Source organism: Ceratotherium simum, chromosome 19, assembly GCF_057802395.1.
Source record: "Ceratotherium simum simum isolate JZ-2026a chromosome 19, ASM5780239v1, whole genome shotgun sequence".
NCBI lineage: Eukaryota > Metazoa > Chordata > Mammalia > Perissodactyla > Rhinocerotidae > Ceratotherium > Ceratotherium simum.
The window spans coordinates 55,057,203-55,083,652 of NC_141918.1; the positions used below are offsets into that span (position 1 = coordinate 55,057,203).

The window sequence follows — 26,450 nt, forward strand, 5'->3', positions numbered from 1 at the left end:
CACTTATTTTACCAGTTGTCTTTCAATATTAGCATTACGGGATTTCTCACTCTGACATTCCCGTTCAGTGATACCGATTTTAATATTCAACCTTTAAATATTTACTATATTGATTTTAAAACACTTGTATTTATGAATTATATTGAAATTTCCTTTTACTGTTTTTTTCCTACACTTTTTTAAAAGAAGAGGCTCAGATCTCTTACGTATGGAGACATCACTGTCCCCAGGGAACATAAGGTCCTCTGTTGGACTCACATGTCCCCTTCTCTTTGTCCTTCCCTGTAAAGAGCAGAATAGGATGAGCAGAGCATTGTCTTCAAGATCAGATAGACCTGGGTTCGAGTCCCTGCTCTGCCCCTTATCAGTTGTGTGACTTGGATAGATTACTAAACCTTTCCAAATTCATTGCTTCATCTGTAAAATGTTCCTGTTAATACCAACTTCACAAAGACCCACTTCACAAGATCCCAAAAGTAAATGGGATAACAAGTGTAAACGACCTAGTAGGTGCTCAGTATTTCGTAGTTCCATCAGCCGAGCCCCAAGCCCTGTTCTTGCTATGGAGGGAATAATGGGAATGGGAAGCCAGTGTGTTGGTTCTAGATTAAGTACTTCAGTTTATCTTTGGGGACAATTCAGGTACCCATGCGGGTGGACACTGCAATAGTCATCTAAAACAATTCTTTCTTCTCTCTGATCTAGCATTGTGAAAATATGTAGCTTCCATGGCCCATTAATGATAGGAGTCTTACTGAGAGCTGGTTCCCTAAGAGAGTCCTCCACCAATAGTGCAATAGTGGTAGATGTGAGTACACCTAAGGGGCACTATAACCCACAGAGAGCTATGGGCCATAAGAGACAAATCTCAGTGTACAGGTAAACATCTCAAGTTCTCTGCTGAACTAGGGTGGATATTTACATTTAAAGAGCTATACTCCAACCACATATAACACCCACTTGATTCAATCCATTAAATCAGAGGATTCACTCAAGTGAAATATAATTCAAGTGGCCTTTGTAACCTATAAAGAGAAAGGAATTTGCTTCCTTTCTAAAGAAAAAAACACAAACGGTCTTTTTCTGAAAGTTTTTGGAGATACATGTTCCTATCCAGGCCTCTACCAATGGGTAAACTTAGTACTAATCTATCACCATTCTAAAGATACACTTATAAATCCAAAAATTCAGAAAAGAAATAGAAGTTCAAGTTCTTCTACACAGGGGATCACCCTGTTATCTATTATGTTAGATGAATAAATCTTCCGTGCTCTGGACAATTAATTCAATTCAACAATTCCATGGTAGTATCTATCATGAGGAAGGTAATGTGCTACAGTAGGTAGGAAAAATAAAAAGCTTGTATCTCAATCAATAATAGCCTCATCCCTTCATTCCTTCATTCAATAAACTACCTTTTAAGCCAGGCACCATATTAAATAAGACACGGTCCTGCCCCAACAGGGCTTCTGATAGTGGGCGCAGCCTCTGCTGCATAGTAGGAGAGCTAAGAACAACGGTTACTACAATACCAACTGCAAAGCGTTAGGAGCACCCACAGAAGGATCTGGATGCATCTCTCTGGAGGTGAGGAGGATGTGTTTGAGGCGGGCCGTTGAATGGGTGGATGGCATTTCAACAGGCATAGATAGTATTCAGTTGAAAAGGAATATGGGAATCGGTACAGAAGCAGCAAACCACGAGAGACCTGGGAAAAAACAGCAAGAACAGAGACCTATTGATCTGTAAGGGAACTGGCGAGCAATAAAAATGGAAAACTAAGTTGGCCTCACATTGTGGAGGGGGATGAATACTGGAATAAATAATATACACGTAACTACATAGACTCTGGGCAGCCACTGAAGAATTTGGAGCAGAGGGCTGACATGGTAGGAGTTGTGCTTGAGGAATAAATCTGCCAGTGGTAGGTGAGATAGATTGGAGGGGACAACTGGAGTCAGTCAGAGGGGTACCCCAATATCCTGGGGTGGGGGTGGAGAGCTGGCAGACAGAGCGAAAGGATGGGGCAGAGGCACACCACAGGGACTTTTGTAGTGAAATGTATCCGTCCAGACGCATGTCTCCTGATAGAGACCACACTTATTTTAAATATTTGCTGAGAACTAGGGGGTTAATGCGGCAGTTGTTAACCTCTGGAGTCTTAGAATCAACTGAAAGTTTGGTCACCTCAATTTGCTCACCACAAACCATTGCCCTCAAAACTCAGGATTTGCTCAACATTTCAAACTCTGAGAAGCAGAGAGTTCAATAAAACCACATTGTGCCTGGCACGTATTTCTTTTTTAGGGCCGAGGAAATTTGATCTGCTTCTTACTAATTCATTTACATTTCATTCAAACTAGGGTTTTCAAAAACCTCTCTATTGCCCAGAGAAGTCTTAAGAGCTTATTTTTAAGGCCTTTTCGCCTCCTTATAAAAAGGAAATAATAGTTTTCCAACCATCCCAGAACCCCGGAAGTTAGAGATTTATAACCCATGGGTTGGAATGGTTTTTATGGTAGGCGAAAGAGGAGGCTAAAAACAGCACATTTTGCCAAAAACCAGTGCATCATGTCGTTGAGGACAAGGCTTTGACCCCCTTGAGCACTTTCCGAGCACGTTTCCTTGAGCCTGACGCAGCAGGTGTGGGTACAGTGCCCTGGGGAAGGAGTTTATCCTATTCCATGACTCATATCAGCCATGGTGATGTTCTCTTCACTGTCAAGAACATAAAAGAGAAATGGCAATTGAAAAAAATAAGTATGTTAAAAAGTAGAGCTCGAGAAACAATTTCCCCTGCCTCAAAGAAGACTTTCCTCTTCCTCCTCCTCCTCCCACTCCGTGGCTGTGTTGAAGCAAAGCTCTTCTAGTGACAGCCATCAAGAAGTCGTGAGTATGTGTCACACATAGAAGAGCTAATGACTTGGGGCTTCAATACATCTCTATTCCAGACCTGAGTTTAGAGAACCTAAAATAGCTTCTCAGCTTCTTCTCCCTCAAATTGATTTCCCAACTTCAAGTCAAATTTTAAGATGATGATGTGTTTTATTTTGGTTTGGGTTTCTTTTATTTTCTTTTTTTTCTTTATTTTTTGTTCTGTTTTGTTTTTTGGTGTTTTTGTTATTTGTTGTTGATGTTTCATTGTATGTATTTTTTTATTCATTTTTTGAAATCACAACTTTTCTATTGAAGACCAAGTCTAGAAAATGCCCTAGATGTTAAGGAATTTAATTTGTATTTTATCTCAATCCAATTGCTCAGGATTTCAAAGGTCATTTGTAAGGACTTTTGTCTTAAATAGGTCCACCCATGTGACAAGTCTCCACTCTTGATGCTAGAGGCCAAATCCTATCCTTGGTTGTCATCAGTTTCTACTCGCCATTTTCTGACTGCTGGGAATATATACGGGAAGATGCAAACAAATATGGCCATTTATGACCACTGATAATTTTTATTTTATTTTATTTTATTTTAAAGATTTTATTTATTTATTTTTTTCCCCCAAAGCCCCAGTAGATAGTTGTATGTTATAGCTGCACATCCTTCTAGTTGCTGTATGTGGGAAGCGGCCTCAGCATGGTCGGCGAAGCGGTGCGTCGGTGCGCGCCTGGGATCTGAACCCGGGCCGCCAGCGGCGGAGCGCACGCACTTAACCGCTAAACCACGGGGCCGGCCCACCACTGATAATTTTTAGATGACTGTGCTAGACATAGTATTTTATTTTAAAAGGTTTTTTGGCAGCTGGTTCTTTTTGTGAATAAACGGAGACTTTAATGTCTAGAGATGCTAAGCTGTGAAAGGTGGGATTTGAGTACTGAAGTCACTACAGCTGAGTCTGAATTATGAAATTTGCTGCAAACACATGAAAATAATTGAAATGTTTAATATGTTGAAATGAGCGTTCGGAGACTTGTATCCTTAGCACCTTGCCGAGAAGACTAGAAGTCCACAGTGTGCATTCTGCAAATCTATCCATATTGTTTTCTACACACACCTCTTTACTTTTTTTTCATTTTGTAAAGTAGTCTACTTAAAAATTATATCTACAGGACAACTGCATCTTAGAATAAGTTGTTTCAATCTTAAAACCCTTGTGCATGCTTTCAATAAAATTGACATCCTAGGTGACCCCACTAACGTTCCAACTTTGCAGGAATCCTGAACCCTGAACTAGTAGAGAGTTCAATAAGAGAGAAAGAGCCATGCCGTAAATCTGCTATTTGTGCTCCAGGACACCTAAAATCAAACTAATTAACTTTTTCTCATCTTTTCAAAAACTGCATATTTAAAACTGGGATTTCAACCTGATTTCTCCAAGGCTTATCATTCTTGACCTTAGAACCAGAGCACCGACACAAGAAAGATCTTTAATTCCAGCATCATGTGTTTAACACCTGTAACTTGCAAGACATTGTGGAAATTCAAAAAGAACGAGCAGGAATCTGGCCTCCAAGACTTACAGCCTAATAAGAAATTCAGAGGTGTAAACAAGAGCGCCTTTGCCATCATGCCGGGCACGGCTGTGTTACAGTGGAGGTCAGTCACAGCGAATGGCCATGGCAGGAGGCCTGGGCCCTGGAACTTCATTTAGGGGTTTGAGAAAACGATTTCAAAAACTGACATATAAGTTTTAGCATCTTGTACCTTATAAATTGACCTATTATTTAAAACAGCATTTGATGTTGATATTTCTGTAAACTAGTTGAGAGAATTTATTCAAGTTAAATCCACAAAATTTGTATGGAGTTTCTATTATGTGGAAGATTATGCACTAGATGCAAGGGATTACAAAGTCTGATAAGATGGTTTCTGACCTTTGGGAGCAATAAGTTATTTATAGGAATAACTCTACAGTATAAGACATATTAAATATCCTATAAGAGAATAAACAAAGCATACGAATAGCCACTAACCCACAAGGAATTTCACTATAATTATTATCATAATTATGTAATAACTATATACTACACAATAAGTATTACAGTAATTATTAGTACAATAATTATCAGAGTAGGGCATTTATTAATAACATTATTTGAAAGATTGAGTTGGATTAACACTCTGAAAGTAGTGATACTATATTTGTGGAGTTGGGTCTCCGTGTTTGCTTGAGACGAGTTCTGCTCACTTCAACATAAGGGCACATTGTTCTCAGTGTGACCTGAGCTACTTCTTCACCAATTACCAACCATTCGAATTCTGGAAACAGTTGGTAGAGACCTTGCTGAAGGAACAGGTCTACAGTTGACAGAAGCAGCCTCATCACACGCGTGTTTATACCTTTTTTTATCCCAAATATTTATTTTAGATTTAAGGTTTCTCCTAGTAACAAAATTTATCAGCCCCTATAAAGAGAATACGACATAGAGAAGGTACTCAAAATGAAAATAATTTTTATTAACATTTTTTGCATTTAAGCCAACCCCAACTTGTGAAATTTAAAAATTATCTTCCCAGCAGGCCCAATATAAACTTCATAACCCTAACGTTAGTGTCTAAATAGTGCAGAAATGTGTTAATATGTACATAGTCGTGAACTTCATAAAAGAACAAGTGAGCAGAAGATGAATTTCACTGTTAGGGTCCATGTGCACATAGATTAGGCAATGGAACATTCTGGAGCACCATTTTATAACTGTTCCAAATGAGAATTTGGGGACCCACAGCCCATAAAATAACAAAATCCAAACAAAAAACACCATTAGGGTAACTGGGAAAGCCTTTAAATAATGATTTTTTTAATTTTATAAAGGTATTAAATAAACCCAGCATTTCACTCTTAGGCACATAGTTAACACTGAATTTTCGCAAGCTGAATTTAGCTGAGTTGTCTGTAAAACTTAGCTTACATGAACCTTTAAATTTCTATCCAGAAATGCATATCACTATACCCCTAATTATCCAAGTAAATACGCTAGTTATTCGCTGAAAGTCCTTTTGGAAACAAATGTGTCAGATCTTATTCAGTAATTATGTAACACATTTCAACACTTCAAAAAGCAGTTCTTAGGACTATTACACAGTATGGTGATTTATTCACAGACTCTTCCTTATATAGATTTTTTTTCTCCCAACTATGCCTTCAGCTTATAACCTGGTTTTTCATTATCTTACGCAGCACAAATTGCTCCCTAAATAATAGTTGATAAGTAAGTTACTGATATTGTTTGAAATAAATTTATTTTTCTTGCTTTATTGAATGCTCGTCCCCTGTAGAGAGCTAGCTTGAGGAATTTTTTACGTTTAGCTTTATGTATGTCCAGAAATATGAAAACTAAGGCCTGTTGTTTTCATAAATGGCTATCTAGGATCACTTCTGAATTATTTTCTTGTCAAATAAAGAATAACAAGATAGAAGTGCTAAATGGCATAGTCATTGCTTGCTTTGGTATTTTAGAAAATATTGGTCGCCAATTAATACTACAACTTGGCAGATATCTACCCGCCCATCTCAGACAGTAAATTTGAAATTACACAAATAAAGAATATACATCATTATAACCAATTTGTTCCAAAAATTTGAACACTGTCACAGTGAATGACATTGTATGCTATGTTTTTTTAACCTACAGGCTACCATAAAAAATTAACTCTGAGAAGGTTTTATTGGCCAGATTTATTTTACTATTGAATATTTTTGCATTATCTGAGCTTATGCTCCAAAGACGTGCCCGGGCAGGAACCAGGGTAAGAGGAGTGAAGCACATATCTCAGGCTCAGAATTTAAGAGGGTGCCAACAACCCCGTAATCAAGATATATCTTATTTTAATGTCATATTCTTTAAGCAAAAGTGAAGGCCAAAAAATATCAAAAATGTAAATAAATATCAACAGAGACCTACGTTCTGTCCTGTTGGTGGACTGTTGTCTGTTTGACTACAGGGTGAAAAATAAGTGGGGACGGGGAGAATCTTCTGTTTTCTTCTTTGGTTTAAGCACAAAAATAGACCTAAACTTGACATCTCAGCTCATGGCATCATTAGATTAGTAATATTTTAGTAGCAATGGTAATTTTAGTGAATAGAAACCATTGTTCCCTATCATCTAGATTTACTGTCTGTACTTAAGTGTCATTATCTTAACTATGAATCTGCTTAAAGTAGTACACCATTTGGAAAACTGAATGGAAGTTTAAAAAGAAATAATCCATAATCTCAATTTGCTCTGTTTGTGGCAAATTTCCATCATGCAGTCTTATCTGGTTTGCTTCTGATTCCATTATGTAAATACTGGCATACTCAGCTACAGAGGAGAATTTCTTCTAGTATTTAGAATGGGGAAATTTTCACAGAATATAAAAAAAGGAATGGGTCATTGTATGGATATTTCCTTTTAGATTTGCCTCATACATAACACAGGCATGATTGATTGCACTTATTTATTGCAGCTATTGATTTCATTCTATGTAGTTCTGTACGGAACTACCACTGCTTTTCTTTGCTTCCCTACGTAGTAAAACTCAAGAGTCATCTATACCTGATGTTCTGGCCTCTGATTTCTCCCTTTCCATTTTCTCTCTCCCTTCTTCAACTCTTTATTATAAAATAATCTCACATTTTTAGAGAAATTGCAAGAATAGAACAGAGAAATTCACATGCCCTTTACCCAGGTGCACCAGCTGTTATATTCTGCCGCATTTGCCTGACCACGATCTGTTTTTTTCTTCACAACTTGAAGATCTGTTGTACACATCATGCCCCTCAGTCCTAAATATTTCAGCGTGTATTTCCTAAGAACAAGGGCATTATTTTGTGTAACCACACTTCAATTATCAAATTCAAGAAATTTATAGGTAGAATACTATTATCTCATCTAGAAGTCCATATCTACACTTCACCAAACTATCCTGATAATGCCATTTATGGGCATTTTTTTCTGATTGGGATACAGTACAGGGTCATACACCGCCTTATCACACTCTATCCGGCTTCCTTACTATGAAACAACGCCAGAGGCTTTGTGTTTCGTGACACTGCCATTTAAGAGTCCTGATCGTTTGGTGGAGTATCCTTCAACTTGGGTTTTTCTGACGTTTCCTCTTTACCGGGGTCGGAAGTGCGTTTGGGGCAGGGACACTCCACAGGCCATGCTGTGTCCTCGGTGCGTTACATCAGAAGCGCATCGTGTCGGTTTCTCCCATTGTTGGTGATGTTAACTTTGATTACTTAGGGAAGATGGTCCCCCTCTACATTTATCCACTAAAAAAAAACTACCCATTTTTTGTTTTCCAATTAATAAGTCTTCTGTGGGGAGATCCTTTGATACTACATAATTATCCTGTTGCTTTTTAAACTTCCACTTAATGATTTTAGTATCCATTGATGATTCTGGCCCGAATCAGTTATTACCACAAAGCTTGCAAAATGGAAATTTTCTAATTCTATTATTTTTTCTACATTATCAGTTGGCTCTCTCTGCATGGAAGAGATTTCCTTTCTCCTTATTTATTTACTTGTTTGCTTACTGTTGGTATGACCTTGTGGATTCTTCATCCAGTCAATGGTTTATAATCCATTCTTCGACTATTCATTTTGATGCTCAAATTTTCCCACATTTGCTCACAAGGACCCCCTTCAAGTTGTCTCCTCTGTCATTTGCAAAGGAGCCCATCGTTTTTCAAGCTCTCCCTTATTTTCTGGAGTAACAAGATGTTACCATTCATCTTATACTTTGCCTGCCCCAGTCCTAGACTCAGCCATTTCTCCTTTTAGTGAAAAGAAGTATTTCAAAAACAAAATCTGGGTGCTGGATGTGCTCGTTGCTACTAGGGTGTTGTTGCTTCTAGGCATACAATAAGATGTGCTGTTCTAAGTGCATAGTTCAATGAATTTTGACAGATTTCTACGCCCCTGGTCAATTCTCCGTCTTCATTGTGCTTGATCAGTCAGCAGCACTTGACAGTGACGGTCACACCTTCCTCCCTGCAATGCCATCTTCACTAGGCTTCCAGGAAACGATGCTCTCAGTATTCCTCCACCCCCACGGGACACTCCCTCTCAGTGTCCGTTGATTTTCTCTACTCTTCTCCACACCCTTTAGAGCTGAAGTACTCCAGAACTCAGACACTGATGCTTTTCTCATCTGTATCTACATTCACTCCTAGGTAATCTCATCTGACAACTCCCAAATTTGTATCTCTAACCCAGTCTTCTCCTCCAAGCTCTGGATTTTATATCCACTTATTTCTACTTGACACCTTCACCTGATTTTCCAGTAGACATGCAAATTCAACGTATACAAAACTGAAATCCACCCCACACCTGTTCCACCTGCAGCCTTCCCCATCTCAAATGATGGCAGCTCCATTCTCCAGTTATTCAGGCCCAAAACTTGGAGGCACCCCAAACTATTCAGAATCCCTCCATTCTACTCCTCCATTCTACTCCCCGCTGGTCTGAGCAGCCATCACATCTGGCCTGGATTCTTTTAGGAGCCTCAGAACCAGTCTCAATGCATCAAAGCTCCTACAGTCTGTTCTCAACACAGAAGCCAGGATGAGCCTTTTTCAATACAAGTGTGATCATATCCCTCTTCTGCTCAGAACTTTGCAGTGCTTCCGCATTTCACCCAGAGCAGAGCCCAAGCGGTCACAATGGCCTGCAGGGCCCTGTGTAATTCTCATGCCCCCTTTGCTCCAAGACTTCGTCTCTTACTCCTCCCTTTTTCTCTCCTCCACGTCCACAGGGAATTCCCGCTGCTCGTCCCCTGTGCTAGCACGCCAGCCACACTCTCACTCTGGGGCTATTCCAGCCCATCCCTGTGTATGGAAGGCATTTCCACAGATATCACCTCCTTCACGTTTCAGTCAAATTGCGCCATCTTGTGAGGCCAGCCCTGACCACCCCACACAGAACTCCTGATCCCTCATCCTCTGCTTTCCTTTCTTCCCCATCGCACTTACCACCTGCTACCACATTTTTATAAATTACTTATTTTTTGTGTTTCATGTCTATTGTCTATCTCTGCTAGAATGTAAGATCCGTTTGCTCACTGAAGGATCTAGAACTGAAGGATCTAGAACTGAAGGATCTCACCAAGCATCTAGAACAGTGCTTGTCTCTTAGTAACTCTCAGAATATTTTTTAATAAATGAATGAACCACTTTATCCTGTACTTTGTTTTGATAAACTGATAGAGACGAGTGAGAACCCACAGTAGGGCTGAGTCCACACGCACCATCTTTAATATTGACGTGCGCCTGAACGCCCACCTCAGTTGTACTCCTCTCTCCATGTGCACCTGTATGCCTCTCTCCATGCAGGAAATCTAGACCTACTTTAAAATAAAAATAACTTTAATCAGCCAGCATTTCCAGAGTAAGTTTTGCCTGCCCTGAATGAAGCCTTTGCATGCATAATGCAACCTAAGTAAGAATTGGTTTGGTCATTCGCTGCCACTGGGGAGTGCCACATTGCTCAGGAGGTCCTGCCCACTGCTTCCTCTGCTTCTGGTATCCATTGTGATTTTGAGTTCCATAGAGAAAGAGGGGAGATGGGAGGAGGCATGAAAGAAACCAGAATTTCTTAATATATAAACTGTACGTTTTCCTACTAGACTCTTCAACTGACTCCAGATCCACAATTGGCAGCAAACGTCACTTATGTGGCCCTGGAGTGAGTCACAGAATTTCAACTGAGTTAAGACATACCTTGACAGACATTCAGATAATGTGCCTGAGGCATGTCTGGACAATCACCATGACGTCAATAGTCAAGTTTTAAAAGGCACACGTGACATGAATATTAAAATGTCTCTACCAACAGGCTCAGACTGTTGTGTCCACCAGTAAAAGAGAAGACACCCCATTAGCAAGTGGACACCTTCTCTTCTTGCTGCGGGGAGTCTAGGTCACTTTTGTACCAAGACTATTAATTCCTTTGCTACTGACGTTCCTGGGACATTAGGAAACACTTCCTTATGTCTAAGCAAGTGTATTCTCAACTCTTCTGACTCAGGTGAAGGATTTGATCAGGCTAGAGAGAGTTTAGGATGAGAACCTGGTCTACATTATGGAATCTCACTTCCAACATCACTGAAAAAAGCATAACTGTTCCTTGCAAATCCATGCAGGAGTATGTGCATTTCACTTACCAAGCATACCAGCATCATTAAGGAAATGAAGTTTTTAATTCATATATTTCATGTCTTCCAAAATTACATTCAGAAATATCTTGACATTTTAATGAACGTAATAAATAAGAAACATCATTTTTATTCTAGAAGAATTTCAAATGTAGAGTTAAAGGGACTGTATTTAAGAAAGCGTTGAGGGGCCAGCCTGGTGGCCTAGTGATTAAGTTCAGCTCGGGCCTCCGCTTCAGCAGCCTGCGTTCACAGGTTCAGATCCTGGGCATGGACATACACCACTCATCAAGCCATGCTGTGGTGGCGACCCCCATACAAAATAAAGAAAGATTGGCAACAGGTGTTAGCTCAGTGCCAATCTTCCTCACAAAAAAAAAAAAAGAAAGAAAGCATTGAGAGCATCTTTTGAACTTCTCTCCTTTGTAATACACTGTATTTTTACATAGTGGAGAAAATAGGGATTTTTAAATATATAACTTCTGAATTTTATTACTTTCCACAGATACAACACACTCAGGGGAAATCGGCACCAAGAAAAAGGTGAAAAGACTGTTAAGCTTTCAAAGATACTTCCATGCATCGAGGCTGCTTCGTGGAATTATACCCCAAGCCCCTCTCCACCTGCTGGATGAAGACTACCTTGGACAAGCCAGGGTGAGCTGGTTACCCTCCTGTCACCTCACTGTGTGCTAGTGGCTGGGTGCATGTGCCTCCACTGATGGCACCCAGGTTTGAGACCTACTTCTGTCACTGGGGAGCCCTGTGCCTCTGGCTAGTTATTCAACATGTCTGGACTTTTTCCTCATGTATAAAATGACGTTAGTAGAAACACCCACCTCATAGGGGTGATGCAGAGGTTAAATGAGGTAAAGTGTGTTTACATGCTCAAAATATTCATGCCTAGCACATGCTAGCCATTTTCATTTTTATAAATGTGCAAAACATAGTTGCACAACACTAAGTAAAATTTTGGACTGATTGACTTCCAATGAGAGAATAACTAAATTTTTTAACCCCTTAAATTATCTCATTGTAATATCTACACTGAAATTAACCCAATAATTATCAACTCTTAATTGTAGTTTAAGCTATCAATATGATGCATTGTCCTTTTTATAACTTTTAATTCGTTCAAATAATTTAATTCGTTCAATGCAAAATATTTTTGCAAAGCATTGATCCAACTGAGGATAGAAATTAATGTGTGACAATCTAAAAAATGTTCACAAATTGTCTCTAGCCCACATTGCCAAAGGAATTCAAATTTCAGGAATAAACTGCCTGGGTTTAAACAGAAGTCAAAAGTAGTATCTTGTAGTTTACATGCTAAGTAATATTATGCTACCTGTGTACTATTAAGAAATATATACTATTAAGAAATAAGCAGCAAGTAATGTCAGAAGAACTAATTCCCAACATTAGGTCTACAAAAGGGAAAAAAAGTCACTCCTTCTAACAACCCAAAGCCTGAGATGGAGTGAACGTTGGGTTTGTTGGTGGTTGGTTGGTTGGTTGGTTGATTGGTTGGTTGGTGAGAGGAGAGCCAGACGAAGCTCCCAGCACTGGAGCGTCAATGACAGAGCCCTCTCGGAGGGGCCTTCCCTAGAAGCAGCCACCTCTCGAGAAAGGCGCTGTTGAGCTGTAGACAGAACAGCAGGCCAGACGTCCGGGTATCAGAGTCCTGACTCTGCCTTTAGGATTTACGACTTGGGTAAAATGCTCCGTCTATCTAGACCTCACAAATAACCCATGATCCCTTCATTTTTCCGATGCTCTTGTGAAGGTCCTTGTGTGCCATGACGAGGCCTTTGGATTTTATCACAAGACCCAGGGAAGCCGTTCTGGTCCTTCCTTACCGGAAGCCGTGGCTGTGAGAGGAGCTACAGCGAGGATAGGATCAGCAAGTGCAGCTTTGCGTCTAAGAGTTAACAGCATCTAATTCTAAGCACGGGGTGTTTTAAAGAAGAAAAATAGGATAATAAGCCTCTATGGGACAGCAGGTCTTTAAATTACTCAATATTTTCAATTGCCTGCCTTCCATTCCTGTCTGGTACAGTGGTTAATTCCACGTTAGTCCACACTGAGCAGAGTAATGTGCTCAGCAATCACTTTAACTTCATTTTTTTAAAACTTGCTGTAAACCTTCTCCCTTAAGTGTACAGGAGTTTGTGATGTGGAGACTCTACTGAACTACAGTTGTAACAGATCTCTAACGTGTGTGTGCTTACTCTGCACAAGCAGTGTTCTAAGCCCTCTGTGTATATTACCTCATTTAATCCTCACAACCACCCTCTGCCATAGATAAGATTATCAGCCACATTTTTCAAATAGGAAACTGAGGTACAGAGAGGTTAAAGAACTTGCCCGAGGTCCCACAGCCAGTAAGAGATGTGGCTGACATGGAACCAGGCAGTCCAATTCCGGAGCCTGTCCCTTTAACACTGTTGCTATTGGCAAGTCCAGTAGGATTTGTTTTACTACAAACCAGTTGTATGTAACACTGTAGCGTGCTACTGTTTTCAACTTTTTAATTGTTTGATTCACTCCTTCTCAGAGTAAATGTTTGCTACTCCAACATGATTCATTCGAGTGCTGTGTTTTGTCTGTCTTTTCAGCACATGCTCTCCAAAGTGGGAATGTGGGATTTTGACATTTTCCTGTTTGATCGCTTGACAAATGGTAAGTTACCCAAAAGATTTCTCACTGAAATAGATGCCATGAAGTGAGATTAATTTCATGAAAACAAAATTTGTTTTTCAACACCGTCATTCTCTTTTCCTTCTTTCCCCACTGTTATAAGTCTACAGCGGCTCAAGAAGGACCAGGGTGAGGGAAAGTTAACTCAGTGAAGAATGAGGACTGAATTTGGCCTTAGAATCTTAAGACAATTTCCTTCTGGCCGTAATGATTCCAAAGAAATTTGGAATTTGGATGGGATTCTTTCCTTGCAGAATGCTTTGGCCACATCCAAAAGGAGGAAGTTCATTGTTAGTCGAAGAAAACTAGAAACACAACAGCTCATCTGATCAGTCCTGACTCACAGGGCAGGCATTCGTGCTCTCTCGTTCAGTGAGCAGAATCTGCCCCGACGCAGGCATTATTCAGATATGTTTGGCATCATCGGAAGAAAGCAATTGCTGATGATAGTGTATGAAAGTTTAGGCTGCAGCCAAAGGGAGAAGTAGACAGTCCCATTGGTTTCACTTTTGTGAAACCAAATCTTTGTGCATATAAAGACTTTCCTTAAGAAAACAATAAAATCCCATTATATTTTCATCTATCCATTAAACAAATACTGATAAGCTTAGGGAGCCAATGAAAGACATTACATTGAATGCTGATCTTTGTAGGTCCCATCCCACCATCTACCAGGCTCGTGCTGCAAGTCATCACAGATGGTTTTCTCACCATTCTATTACCTGACAAACAACGTATAGAGGGAGATGCAGCCTAAGACCATGAAACCAAGCTTTACACTGAGGAAAGCCAGTAAGACCACATCAGGATGGATCCCATAATCTTGTATTTCAGTTTGCTCAAATCAACTGAGAAATGAGCATCAGTAAATGAAATTAACCGTGAACAAAAGGACATGTTCAATGGTATTTGTTAAAAAGAAAGTATAATCAGGACTCTTGTAGAAATATGAAATGAGCACGTACCAAAGATTTTATTTAACTCAATTAATTAGAGATCCAGTAAGATGCTATAACTAGTTCAAAGGAGAATTCAAAGAGCCACACATATATAAGCAGTAAAAAATGCTGAAATGAATTTATAAATAACTGCAAACTGGGAGGGGGAAATCAGTTGTATTTCCACCTGACAAGAAACGTCAGGACAAATGTCATACAATGTGTGTATGGACAAGAATCCCCTGCAACGCTATCAGTTATCTGCAACTTTGTTGTGAAATAGCTCAAAGACCATGGAAGTTGCAGAGACACATAGAACCAGGTACCATGGAAAAATGTGCTTAGGTAACACCTAGTTTTCCATCCAAGACATTCAGTCATCTTCTTGGTCCATTTCAAAGTCTTTCACAAACTGTTAATGCTCTTAAAACTCAAAATCATTATTCTTTAATAGACAATATTTCCTGAATGCTTACAAGTTATAACAGCTTTGATTTTTTATTTCTGCTGGCTTGAGTTATAAAATATTTCATGGTCAAATCTCATCTGAAGTGATTTTTCTCTAGGAAAAGAATAGGCTGTGATATTAAGCAATGTGGTAGCTTAGATACCCCTATAAATGTAAGATCAATTGGAAGCAACTTAGGGCACATTTCAAGGGACCATTAAACTGTATCTTTAAAAGTACACACACACACACACGTGTGTCCCTGATACCTCAGTGGGCAGGCTCCTTCTAATTCGTAAAGTTTTCATTGCCTTTGGTGGAGGGAGAAAGTCTGAGCTAATTTTACTTGTACACTAAGAAAAAACCTAGGACCAGATCATAGTACTAACATCCTTCATACTTGAATAATTTCTAATCTAAAGGGGAAAACAAATGATCCTATCAGAGAAACGTCATTACAGAAACTTTGGATCTCATTGTCAATCTTGATATTTTAATTGTGATGAACATGAATTGAAACAGATGTGTTCTCCTGTAGGAAACAGCCTGGTAACACTGCTGTGCCACCTCTTCAACACCCATGGCCTCATTCACCATTTCAAGTTAGACATGGTGACTTTGCACAGGTTTTTAGGTAAGTCTTTTTTCCATGCTCCTACCCTCATTCCCATGAATAATATCAGTTCATAATATTCTTTCATATAAAATGGCAAGAACCATAGCACGGTAGATGAAGTCCTTAAATTAATCTTAAATTATTTCATCTTAATTTTAAAATATGATTTACCCATTTAAATCACTGAAAAAGTCATTTACTTGATTAGTTATGTTTACAATAGATAAAGGCTATAAAAAGAAAACCATCAAGAGCATATAACTGTCAAAAAAGATACAGACCACACATTAACAAAACTCCACCAAGGCATGCCTCAAATAATTCCAATCTGGACATGAGTTGTTGAAAATATTCAATAGGCTTTTTTTAAAATAATAAGAACTACGATTTACGTAGCACCCACTACGTACAGGGTGCCTTTAGCATGTTATTTCTAACTGTTTCAACAACACTGCAGGTTGGGTGTTATTATCACCATTTGGCCCACAGTTAAGGAGAGGTACAAAGAGGTTTCCTCACTTACGCAAGGTCAACAACTGGTCATTGGCAGAGCCTCAGTCCAGGCCCAAGTCTGTCTGACGTGAAAGCCCGCCATCTTTCCACTCGACTCCACCATCCCACTTTATCAAAAAGCAGCCCCAGCTCTAGTTGACTCTACGTATATTCTTATTTACTGCCAGTGAATTATCCAGGCACGTTTTAAATCACCAGATAACTTCGCCCTGCCACTAGCATGTTTCTAGCTTCTTTGACTTGCCCCATGGCTGTGCGTTGGATCTGACTTGATGTCGTCAAGAGTAAAATACCAGTGACAGTGGTGGCAAAGCAGCCACCACCACCAGGCTTCTACAGCGCCTACACAGGCCCGAGAAATCTCTCCTAAGGACTTGCACATGGTAACACATTTAATCCCGACAGCAACCCTTTGAGACTGGAGCTATTGTTATCCCAATTTTATAGAGAAGGAAATGAAGGAATCTTGTGGTTAAGGAACTTACCCAGTACAAACAATAAGTGACAGAGCCAGAATTTAAATATAATTGTAAAACAAACCTGCTGAATAAAAGGTATACGAGGCACAACATAAATCTTTGAAACCAGCCACAACATGGCTCAGATCCAGAAACACAAATAACCTCAACCTAATTGAATTTGGATTGCTTGAGCAAAGGCATAGCCATGAATAGGGCCAAATAATTCTGATTTGCTTAAAGAGGGAGACCACAGGTACTTCGGACATGTGTGTGCACCCAGAGTACACGTAAAGATTGCAAAGATTTGGTGACAGAAATAACACCCAGATCCAAAGCCAAACTCGTAGTATGGGCAGAGAAAATGTGGCCACATTTGCAAACCTGGACATTCTATACACACTCACTGTATCGCATCCTAAGTATTACCTTAGTTATTAGATGAAACAGGCTAGTGTTTTCTGTAAATAGCAAACCAAAATTGCTTTGCTTATGTCTCTACTTGGTTCCAAGAGCACTCAGGTCCTTAGTTTAGAAGGGCGTGAAAGATGATAACTTTGTCTGAATAAGGTAAGTATAAAACCCGGGAGTCCTCAGCGGGATCAACACAGCACTTAGAGTTTCCGCCTGAGGAAGCCCCAGATTTGCTTCAGTCAGTATTTGTTGTTCAGGTGATGAACCAATCTTCGGATATCAGGAGTCTGACACTACTAGGGCTCTTTAAAAGGAAGTCTCTTTTATGGCATATTATTCATAAACAGCAGCAAACAAATCATTAAACTATAGTGTGAAATGAAGTTGTCTTTTTCCTACATATTTACTTTTCCTGTGAAGGAAAGCCTTCACGAATGCCAGAAAGGGGTGATTTATGAAGGTGGTGAGGAATCCCCAGGGCCTCACCAATCCTTTTAGCCTTTCTCCGTCCACCTCACCTCCTCCACTCAATACAGCCCAGAGGAGCTGCCAAGCTTGCAAACCATGTTCATTTTTAAAGTGTCCCCAGGCTGCACACTTTGGAGACACTGCTACTGTTAAGCAAAAAGGACCCTCCCTCAGTCTGAGTGAGTACGCCCTTCCTGTTTGGGAGTTAGCTGATTAAGTTATCTATTTACCTCCTAGTCATGGTTCAAGAAGATTACCACAGCCAAAATCCATATCACAATGCTGTCCACGCGGCCGATGTCACCCAGGCCATGCACTGCTACCTGAAGGAGCCAAAGGTAAGGCAAGACCCAGCCACCCCCCCAGCCATCTGGAAATGCAAGTAAACCACCTGCGAGGTCCCGAATCACCCAACACATCAGAGTAACTGTGTTACGTGTGGGTCATTCACAACATGAATACAGATTGTTTATATTTAAGTCCCAGCATCAGCTCTGAAAATCGTATAATACCCATGAAAGAGGAGGCAAACTTTCTGAGGTTTCCTTTCACAATTTTTACATTTTCCAGGCTGCATTAGGACAGAAACAACCCTCTCCATGGCAACCTACATCTCAGATACCTTCAAAAGTCCCAGAACTAACTAGGTTGCCTTGGACCTTTGCCACAAATGGTACCAGCACTGAAGTTCTCTGGGAAAAGTCTCCCATCTCAAGGTCTTTGTTTTTTGTTTGTGTGTGTGTGTGTGTGTGTGTGTGTGTGTGTGTGTTTGAGGAAGATCAGCCCTGAGCTAACATCCATGCGAATCCTCCTCTTTTTGCTGAGGAAGACCGGCTCTGAGCTAACATCTATTGCCAATCCTCCTCCTTTTTTTTCCCCCCTAAAGCCCCAGTAGATAGTTGTATGTCATAGTTGCACATCCTTCTAGTTGCTGTATGTGGGACGCGGCCTCAGCACGGCCGGAGAAGCGGTGCGTCAGTGCACGCCTGGGATCCGAACCCGGGCCGCCAGTAGCGGAGCGCGCGCAGTTAACCGCTAACCCACTGGGCCGGCCCATCTCATGGTCTTTGATCAACAAATAGAATCAAAACTCCTCAAGAGTCAAGCTCCATTTCCTACGAAGGCAACTGGACAGCCTGATTCAGGCCCGAGAAAAAACTTATGAACACCAAAGACCTCTTAGCAAGCACGTTCTGATGTGATAAACCAATCCAAAATGAAAAACATCATAATAATGCTTGTTACTCAAAATCAAGGCATTTCTTAGCCACGCAAAACTTAGTTGGTGTAACATACAGGGTGAGCTTTCTTAAGGTTTTGGGAAAATGATATCGCAGTCCAAGACTCTGTTTAGTTCAATCAGTTTTAACATCAATCACTAAATATATGGATGACAGGCAGGCATTCCCATGACAAAACTGAGTAGATGCCTCCTTCCTATCAAATATCCCAAAGACAGTAAAGGTTTTGTTTTGAATCTCTAAGTGGTCTGCAAGTTGTCATGTATCACACAGTTGTGTATTTGAAGTCAGTGCTGGACCCCCACCCTCCTGCTCGTCTTCCCAGCTAACCAGAAAACTGACAGCCTCACACGTTCACCCACTACTTATTACACATTGAGGCATACACAAATTTTGCAATTCAGCCAACTCTTCATTTCATATTCAAAAAAGTGGCAAGGCTATAGTGGATGGTTGAGATACACAAATGATTTTTTAATATGTCCATCACTTTGGCTTCAACTTTTTCCTTGATTCATAGCTTTCTCTAGAGGTAAGGGTATCCAGGCTCTGCCTTCTCCCCTCCCGCCGTAGAGCAGTGCTGCCCACAAGCAACACCCCTACAACAAAACAGAACAGAGCGGCAGTCAGAAGAGGACTGAAGGATATACACAATCTGAGCAGCTTAATTACTTTCCACACAGTCCTTTCTTTTATCCTGTGATTCCGTGTGAATATCACCTCACTGACTGCTTCAGAGAGTAAAGTTCTGGGTGAAAGGCCTGAACAACACTATGATGATTCATTTGCTTTGATTTAGCCAAGACAAATGCTAACCTATCTGTGAAAACACACCAATCAATCTCCCCATTTGATTTTTCTAACAGCTCGCCAGCTTCCTGACACCTCTGGACATCATGCTCGGACTGCTGGCTGCGGCCGCACACGATGTTGACCACCCAGGGGTGAACCAGCCATTTTTGATCAAAACTAACCACCACCTCGCCAACCTGTATCAGGTAAGGGAGCCCAACATCGACCCAGACACAGTACGGCCAGCTGCTCCTTGGAGGTAGCCCTCATTCAGGGTCAGCCTTAATGATGACCACAGCCGAAGAGCACAGGTTTGAAATAGGTCCAGGATATCCCCTCAGAAAGATTAAATTGATTTACAAGGATATCCAAGGAATTCAATTTGCTGCAAAGAGGTTTGAAATTGTCCAAAGTCAAACAGCATCCCTGAACCTACTCTCTCATGGTCTGAGAATATCCGTCTCCCTGGGAACCATCTTATCTATAATGGCCAGTTGAAGCCAGTCTTTGTAGGACTTCTATAAATGAAGCTTCCCAGCTGCAAACCTAATTCCTGCTTATGTCTTTAGGGCCCTTTCTGAACTTTCTTGGCCTCTGAGTCAGAAGTATGTTATCAAAAACAATAGGCATACTTTGTTCTGATAAAATAGTTCAGCAGCGTGAATAGGTTGGCCTGGAGAACTTTTATCTGTGATATTGTTTCAGATATTAAATCCTATATCATAAATGAATTACTCCCAGGATTTTTAACATGGTTCTTTGGAGACCTTTTTTTGTCATTCACAAAATCATTGCATGCAAGGGAGTCATTGATCTCAATTTTAGTAGATCTTTTGAAAACTTCAGTGCCGAAAGAATTCCTACCAGATCCCATAAAATAGTTGCATTGTACAAGCCGTTGCAACTTGAGGATGCATTTATTTCCAATAAAGCACGATTGGAAGATGAATGAAAGCCTCTCTCCATCCAGTTGATTAGCTTTTGGCATGGGTAGGACCTGGCATTCCAGGGTTCATGGATCCACCTGGCCTGTACTCAGCACCTGGGCCGTCAGCCAGCATCCAGAGCTGGGACAGATATGGTCTTAGAGAGGAGACAGGATGACAGAACAAAGAAAGACTTTTGATAATAACCTAAAAACCTAACAAAGAAAATTAAAACTAAACTTTTTAAACCATCTCAGAAGCTAAATTTATTGCTTGAGAAAAACATAAATATTTGACTAGAGAAAAAATGAATGCCTGGACTGAGAGCCCTCAAATAGATTTTCTATTCCAGTCAATTCTGGCTTTTTCAAATGTCTTTTTTTAGACAAAGGAAATCAATCAACAAGATTGGCTACTTGATCCATTCCAATATAAAGTAAATGCTTACATAATTCTAATTTCTCGTCATCAAATAAGCCATAACAATAGAGTTTGAGAGAGTATCAACTGCTACTCACTGATTTGGACATGAAAATGAGGGTCATAGAACTGTGCTTTACATGTAATATACATAAAACACACAATGAATTCACACTGAGACAGGAAGTCAGAAAAAATGCCAGATGTTAAAGACATAAGAACAAGAAAGTATAGAATTTCATCAATAATGAAGGATTAAATACTCACTGATAATTAACAAAAATTGATTCTCAAAAGAAAGATAATCCAATCTATCTTTTTCAGATACTAAAAATGTTCTCAAAAAAACAGATTCCGTGCAAGTGCAGATAATTTTTAATAATTTTTATTTTAATCTCTTTGGTAAAAATTAACATTCCAACACAACCGAATTCTGCAGCCCTTTCAATGCAACGTATAGTCTTGTATATTTTTAATCAGGAACTATTTATTGCATATATTGGATGATACACTAGGAACTAGGAGTACAAAGGTGAATAAAATATAATCTCTGCCCTCAAACATTTGTTCAAACTCAGATGCTCAAAATGTGCAAAGTCCAAGAAAGGTTAATCCCAGTTTGGAAAAGGCTTGAGGAGCTAGCTAAAGATATACACACAGATGCAACTTTTTAAAAACCTCTTTGAAGAGTAAATACCTGTGCTGTTCTTTGTATCCAAAGATGTTGCTACAGTAAAGTGAGCTATTATTTTTTCTAGCAGTGAATTTATCCATCTGAACTGTCTGTCCTGATCCTTGATAGGAAAGAGAAGGATCTTTTGATAATGACTTTTGATGGAGAGAAGTTGGGATATAGAACTCAAAAATCACATTCAAGATGCTATTTTCATCAGTCCCCTGCTCTACTGGTCTTAGGATCTCTGGGACGCTAAGATCCATCTCTTTAAGTTTTAGGGACAGTGTTGAAGGCAAACCAGTATTGCATATTATCGTAAAGATAGTTCCAATGTCCTAGAGCTGGCTAGGATAAAAGCCAAAACTTTTATCAGTGAAGTTGGGAATTCTCATATTAAAAGTAAAAATTATTGGGGCCAGCCCGGTGGTGTAGTGGTTAAGTTCGTGTGTGCTGCTCCAGCAGCCCAGGGTTCACAGGTTCAGATCCCAGGCACGGACCTACACACTGCTTATCAAGCTGTGCTGTGGCAGCATCCCACATATAAAATAGAGGAAGATAGGCACAAATGTTAGCTCAGGGCCAATCTTCCTCAGCAAAAAAAAAAAGTAAAAATTATTACGAGAACCTGAAAATAACATAAGTCAATTTTGTCCAAAAAATTTATGATGCCTTTTATATTTGGCTATATACCATTGTTTACTTACTATCTGAAGGAACTCCAAAAAGATAAAAAAAATTTCTGCAAAAATTCAGTTCAATGAATTATACAGCTAAGCTTTATTCAACACTTACTATGATCCAAACACTGTGCTGAATACTATTTATACATTATATTATTGAATCTCCACAATAGCCCAGTTAGGTGGGTACTACTATCAACCTATTTTCCAGAAAAAGGAAATTGACTTAGGAAATTCAAGAGTTTTTCCTGAAAATAAACAGCTAATGAGTGGCAAAGCTGGGATTAGAACTCAAGTCTTTTGTCTCCAGAGGCAAAATGCCTAAGCACTAAACATACTGCCTCTAAAACTCATATTAATCACCTACTATGTGCAGAAAACTAAGAGCTCTTCTCCAGGTCATCCTATTGCAGTGAAGGAGACAAAGGGATTATAGACAAGTATCTTGGAGTGGGAGAGACTTGCTAAGTGCTCTGTAGTAGACAGCTACAAGCACACGGTGATGGGAAGACGGAAACTGATTCTGCAGATGATATATAGATACTACATATATATCACACAATATGTTGCGAATATGTATACACACAAAAATTATACACATGCATGCACACACATTTGGTTATTGAGAATACGTAGAGAGGGATGTGCCAGCAATTATGTGGCTTTGAGAACAGCCTGTGCGTGCCTTTGCTACAATCCAGACTTACTATAAATGAGACAAAATGGAAGAGGGCTTCCTCTGCCTCCTTTTGTTGGCTGTGCTCTTTCAGTTCTAATAAATAAGAAGATCATCGCCTCACGCACGCCCTGCCCGTGCTCCTGCCCTGAGATAAGGAGAGAGCCAGGGCAGCTGGAGTGAAGGCCGGGTCAGAGGGTTCCCTGCATTGTCTGCCGTCTGGGCCAGACTCATAGCTGCGCATCACCAACCCATGAAGGCGATGAAGCACTTCCCACTGGCACATCTCTCGTCAGACTGGAAGCAGTCCAGGGGTCCATGGTGGACTGAGAGGGAAAGGAGCATGTGCGAGACAGAACCAAGGACTCATCTTCTGTCCCTCCACCCTCCAACCCTCCACACCCGGGGGCTCAGCAGTTGGGCAAAGTAAGCAATACATCAGACATGATATTGGTTATTACAGTTGCAAAAGGAATCACTTTCAGTTCAATTTAGAATTTACTTCCTTTTGATGGTGTCCAACTACGTATTAACTAGTGACAGAGCAATCTATATGAATAACATAATAATTAATTGTTCCATGAAACATATTTATTACACCCTCTACCGTCTTGCAGGAGTTTATAATCATTTTTCTTAGTCACTTATCACACCACTTAGAGTAGGTCAGCATTTTTAACCACTTTTTATTCTTGATGACTCTGAACCATAAATATGAAGTTGACAGAGCCAGAAGAAATGTTCCTTCCACGTGCTCCTATGACCTCTAGTCAAGCAACAGCAAACATGATACGTAAACCTCACAATTTCTGCAGTAAGAAAGGTGTTTTTGGCAAGTAGCGTGAAAATTGTAAAAAAGAGGCTGAGATATGATTTTCTGTTTCATTAAGCTTCTGCCGTTCACTGTGAGGTGGCTGGCATGTGGAGTATCTGTGGCCCTGATCTGAACACAGGCCTGCCCCATGGACCGCAGTTAATGTCCAGGCTCCTTGCTCCCAGAGCAGTGTCTTGGGTAGATGCTTCCAACAGGCAGTAAACATGGCAGTGCTATAGTTTCTTCAGGGGCCAAGGTCTTATTTAGGACTCAAGGAGCTTCTGTTCCTCTGAGACCTCCTGAGCTGGGGCTCTTGCAGCGTTACCAAGGAGACCAGTTGGCTTGTTAGGGAAGAACTCAGAGACTTCATTACCTGCTGGAGACTTGCTTCTCTGTTTCGTGAGCAATTAAAAATGAAAACACAGACTGTGTTCCTGTTGTTATTTTTCTTCCTGTATCCTCTGGCTTAAAAGGTGTAATTAACTCTGATTCCTGTTGTAGACGAAACTCAGTTTATCAACATCATTCTAAGTATTTTAATCGAAGAAAGTTCACAATAAATAGGAAAGAAAACCCAACAGTTTAAAGCTGCCTTGTATGATACGAAGTCTGCTCTGCCAGATTCTCTTTGACAAATAGACTCTTGATTTAATTTGAAAGCCTGTGTTGGTGGTTTATTAAACGCCAGATGTGTTGGTATTCGGGAACAAAGAGATTGTTTTGTTCTTAGGGCAGATCATACTTGATAATACAGACAGAAATGGAAATAAAGTTTTTGCCTTACGGGTGTTAAGGGTTTGATTTTTCCAAATTAAAATTCTAATAGGTTTTGTCGCCACAAAGGTAAATATTTACTCTTTCAACTGTGTGGTGAAGATTATTCTTAAAACTACAAGTATGAAGAGTTTGTGGCACTAGAACAAGCTATCATTGGGATAATGTGAAATTGCTGAGCTGATGCTTCTTAAAGGTGGACAGGTGTGGTACCCAGTGTGGGATTCCAAAACAGTGCTGGGAGTTCAACGGATATTAAGGCGGCATCATCTCATCCTATGTCGAGATCTCCATGAGCATTTCTGATGATTTTCCTCTTTCTTCAATCTACCTTTTGCTGATATTGGTCTTTGAGCCGCTGTGACAGCCAGATGAGCCTGTAGGAGCAGAGCCACCCCCTATTAAGAAGGACACAGATAACTCTGGTTGTTGCCTATGAAACACCAGCACATGCCAGCCTGTTCACCCCAGCCCCTCCCACAGTGCAGGGCACCAGCATCTTCCTCCTCTATGTACACTCAGCCTTGCCTAGCTCCAGCCATTCCTCCACTGTGCAGCCAGAATGAGTTTCCTGGAACTCAAATCTGACCCACAGATGCCTGCTTAAAATCCCATTGCCCTCAGATTAAGTCCAAATGTCTTAACAGAGTTTACAAACCACATTATGATCTGACCCCCACTACACTTCCCAGCTCCATTCCCGCCATTACTCTCCTAGGCTCTATGCACCATCCGATTCCCAAACATAACTCATTCTTTTATTCATTCAGTAAATATCTACTGAGTGCTTAATATGTGCCAAGTGCCAGGAATACAGAAGATGAACAAAACAAATAAAAATCCCTGCTTTCTACCAGGGGTAGCCAAAAACAACTAAGTAATATATAGGGTATATTAGAAAGTGAAAATTTCTAATGATCAGAAGAAATAAAACAGGGAAGGAAGATATAAAGTGTCCCTCTGGCTTCCAGGTCTTCACACACATGCTTTTCCTTGTGCCCGTGTCAATGAAATGTACTCTGTCTCTGTGCCTGTGCTTTCTGACACCTCTCTAACTCACTCACCCTTTTGATCTCAACTTGGACACATCTTCCTCCTGAAAGCCTTCTTTTTCTTCAAAAATCCATCTTCTGTGCCCTCCTTTATGATTTCACAGCCCCCTGTTACTTCCCTATCATGGTGTTTCTCTCTCTAAACTGCCATCTCCTGATTAGATGTCCAGAAGCCCCGTGCTCTGCAAGCTCCTGGGCACCTTCCTCTTTCACTGCTGGTCCTCAGCATCCAGCACGGTCCCGGTGCTCAGGGAATATTTGGTGGGTGGTGGGACGTTTGCTGGATGAGTAAGTGGATGGATGGATGGGTAGATGCACGCAGCAAGGGAAACAGAACCCAAGGAACACTGAGAGATCAGGAATGCCGGCAACAGTGAGCACACAGAGCCCCAGAGTGGAGATCTGACAAGGAGGGGCAGCAACTCGCAGACCAGACCATCAGGTCGAGGCACACACCCCCTCTGTCCACTTAGGAGCTGCTGTTGCTCAGTACGGCCTTCTTACTAGCCCACAGCGAGAGTACACCATGAAGAATGAGAAGCATTGACTGAAAAATTCTGTATAATGACCTGCTTAATTGTTTATCTGAGAATTGACAAATGCTATCTGATGTGTGTCATTTCTGGAGTCATTTACTTGATCCTGGTTGTCCGTGAGTGAGTAGTGGGAGAGAGCCCATTGCTATAATAACTGAAAAATCTCTTCGGCTTTTGCCTAAGTCTAAGGATTTCACAACAGAAGACCCCAAGTCTGGCTTTTATC

At 40.5% G+C, this 26,450-nt stretch overlaps 1 protein-coding gene across 3 annotated transcripts in view; it reads left to right on the forward strand.

Annotated features, from left to right (window-relative positions):
- Positions 1-26,450, forward strand: part of PDE7B (phosphodiesterase 7B) — a 295,823-nt gene that overhangs the window by 245,226 nt on the left and 24,147 nt on the right. For all 3 annotated transcript variants that reach the window (XM_004422351.3, XM_087444159.1, XM_014781254.2), the window contains 5 exons: positions 11,588-11,739; positions 13,701-13,764; positions 15,707-15,802; positions 17,875-17,975; positions 19,745-19,876. In XM_004422351.3, coding sequence (XP_004422408.2) covers positions 11,588-11,739; positions 13,701-13,764; positions 15,707-15,802; positions 17,875-17,975; positions 19,745-19,876 — 545 coding nt within the window. The remainder of the gene's footprint in view (positions 1-11,587; positions 11,740-13,700; positions 13,765-15,706; positions 15,803-17,874; positions 17,976-19,744; positions 19,877-26,450) is intronic.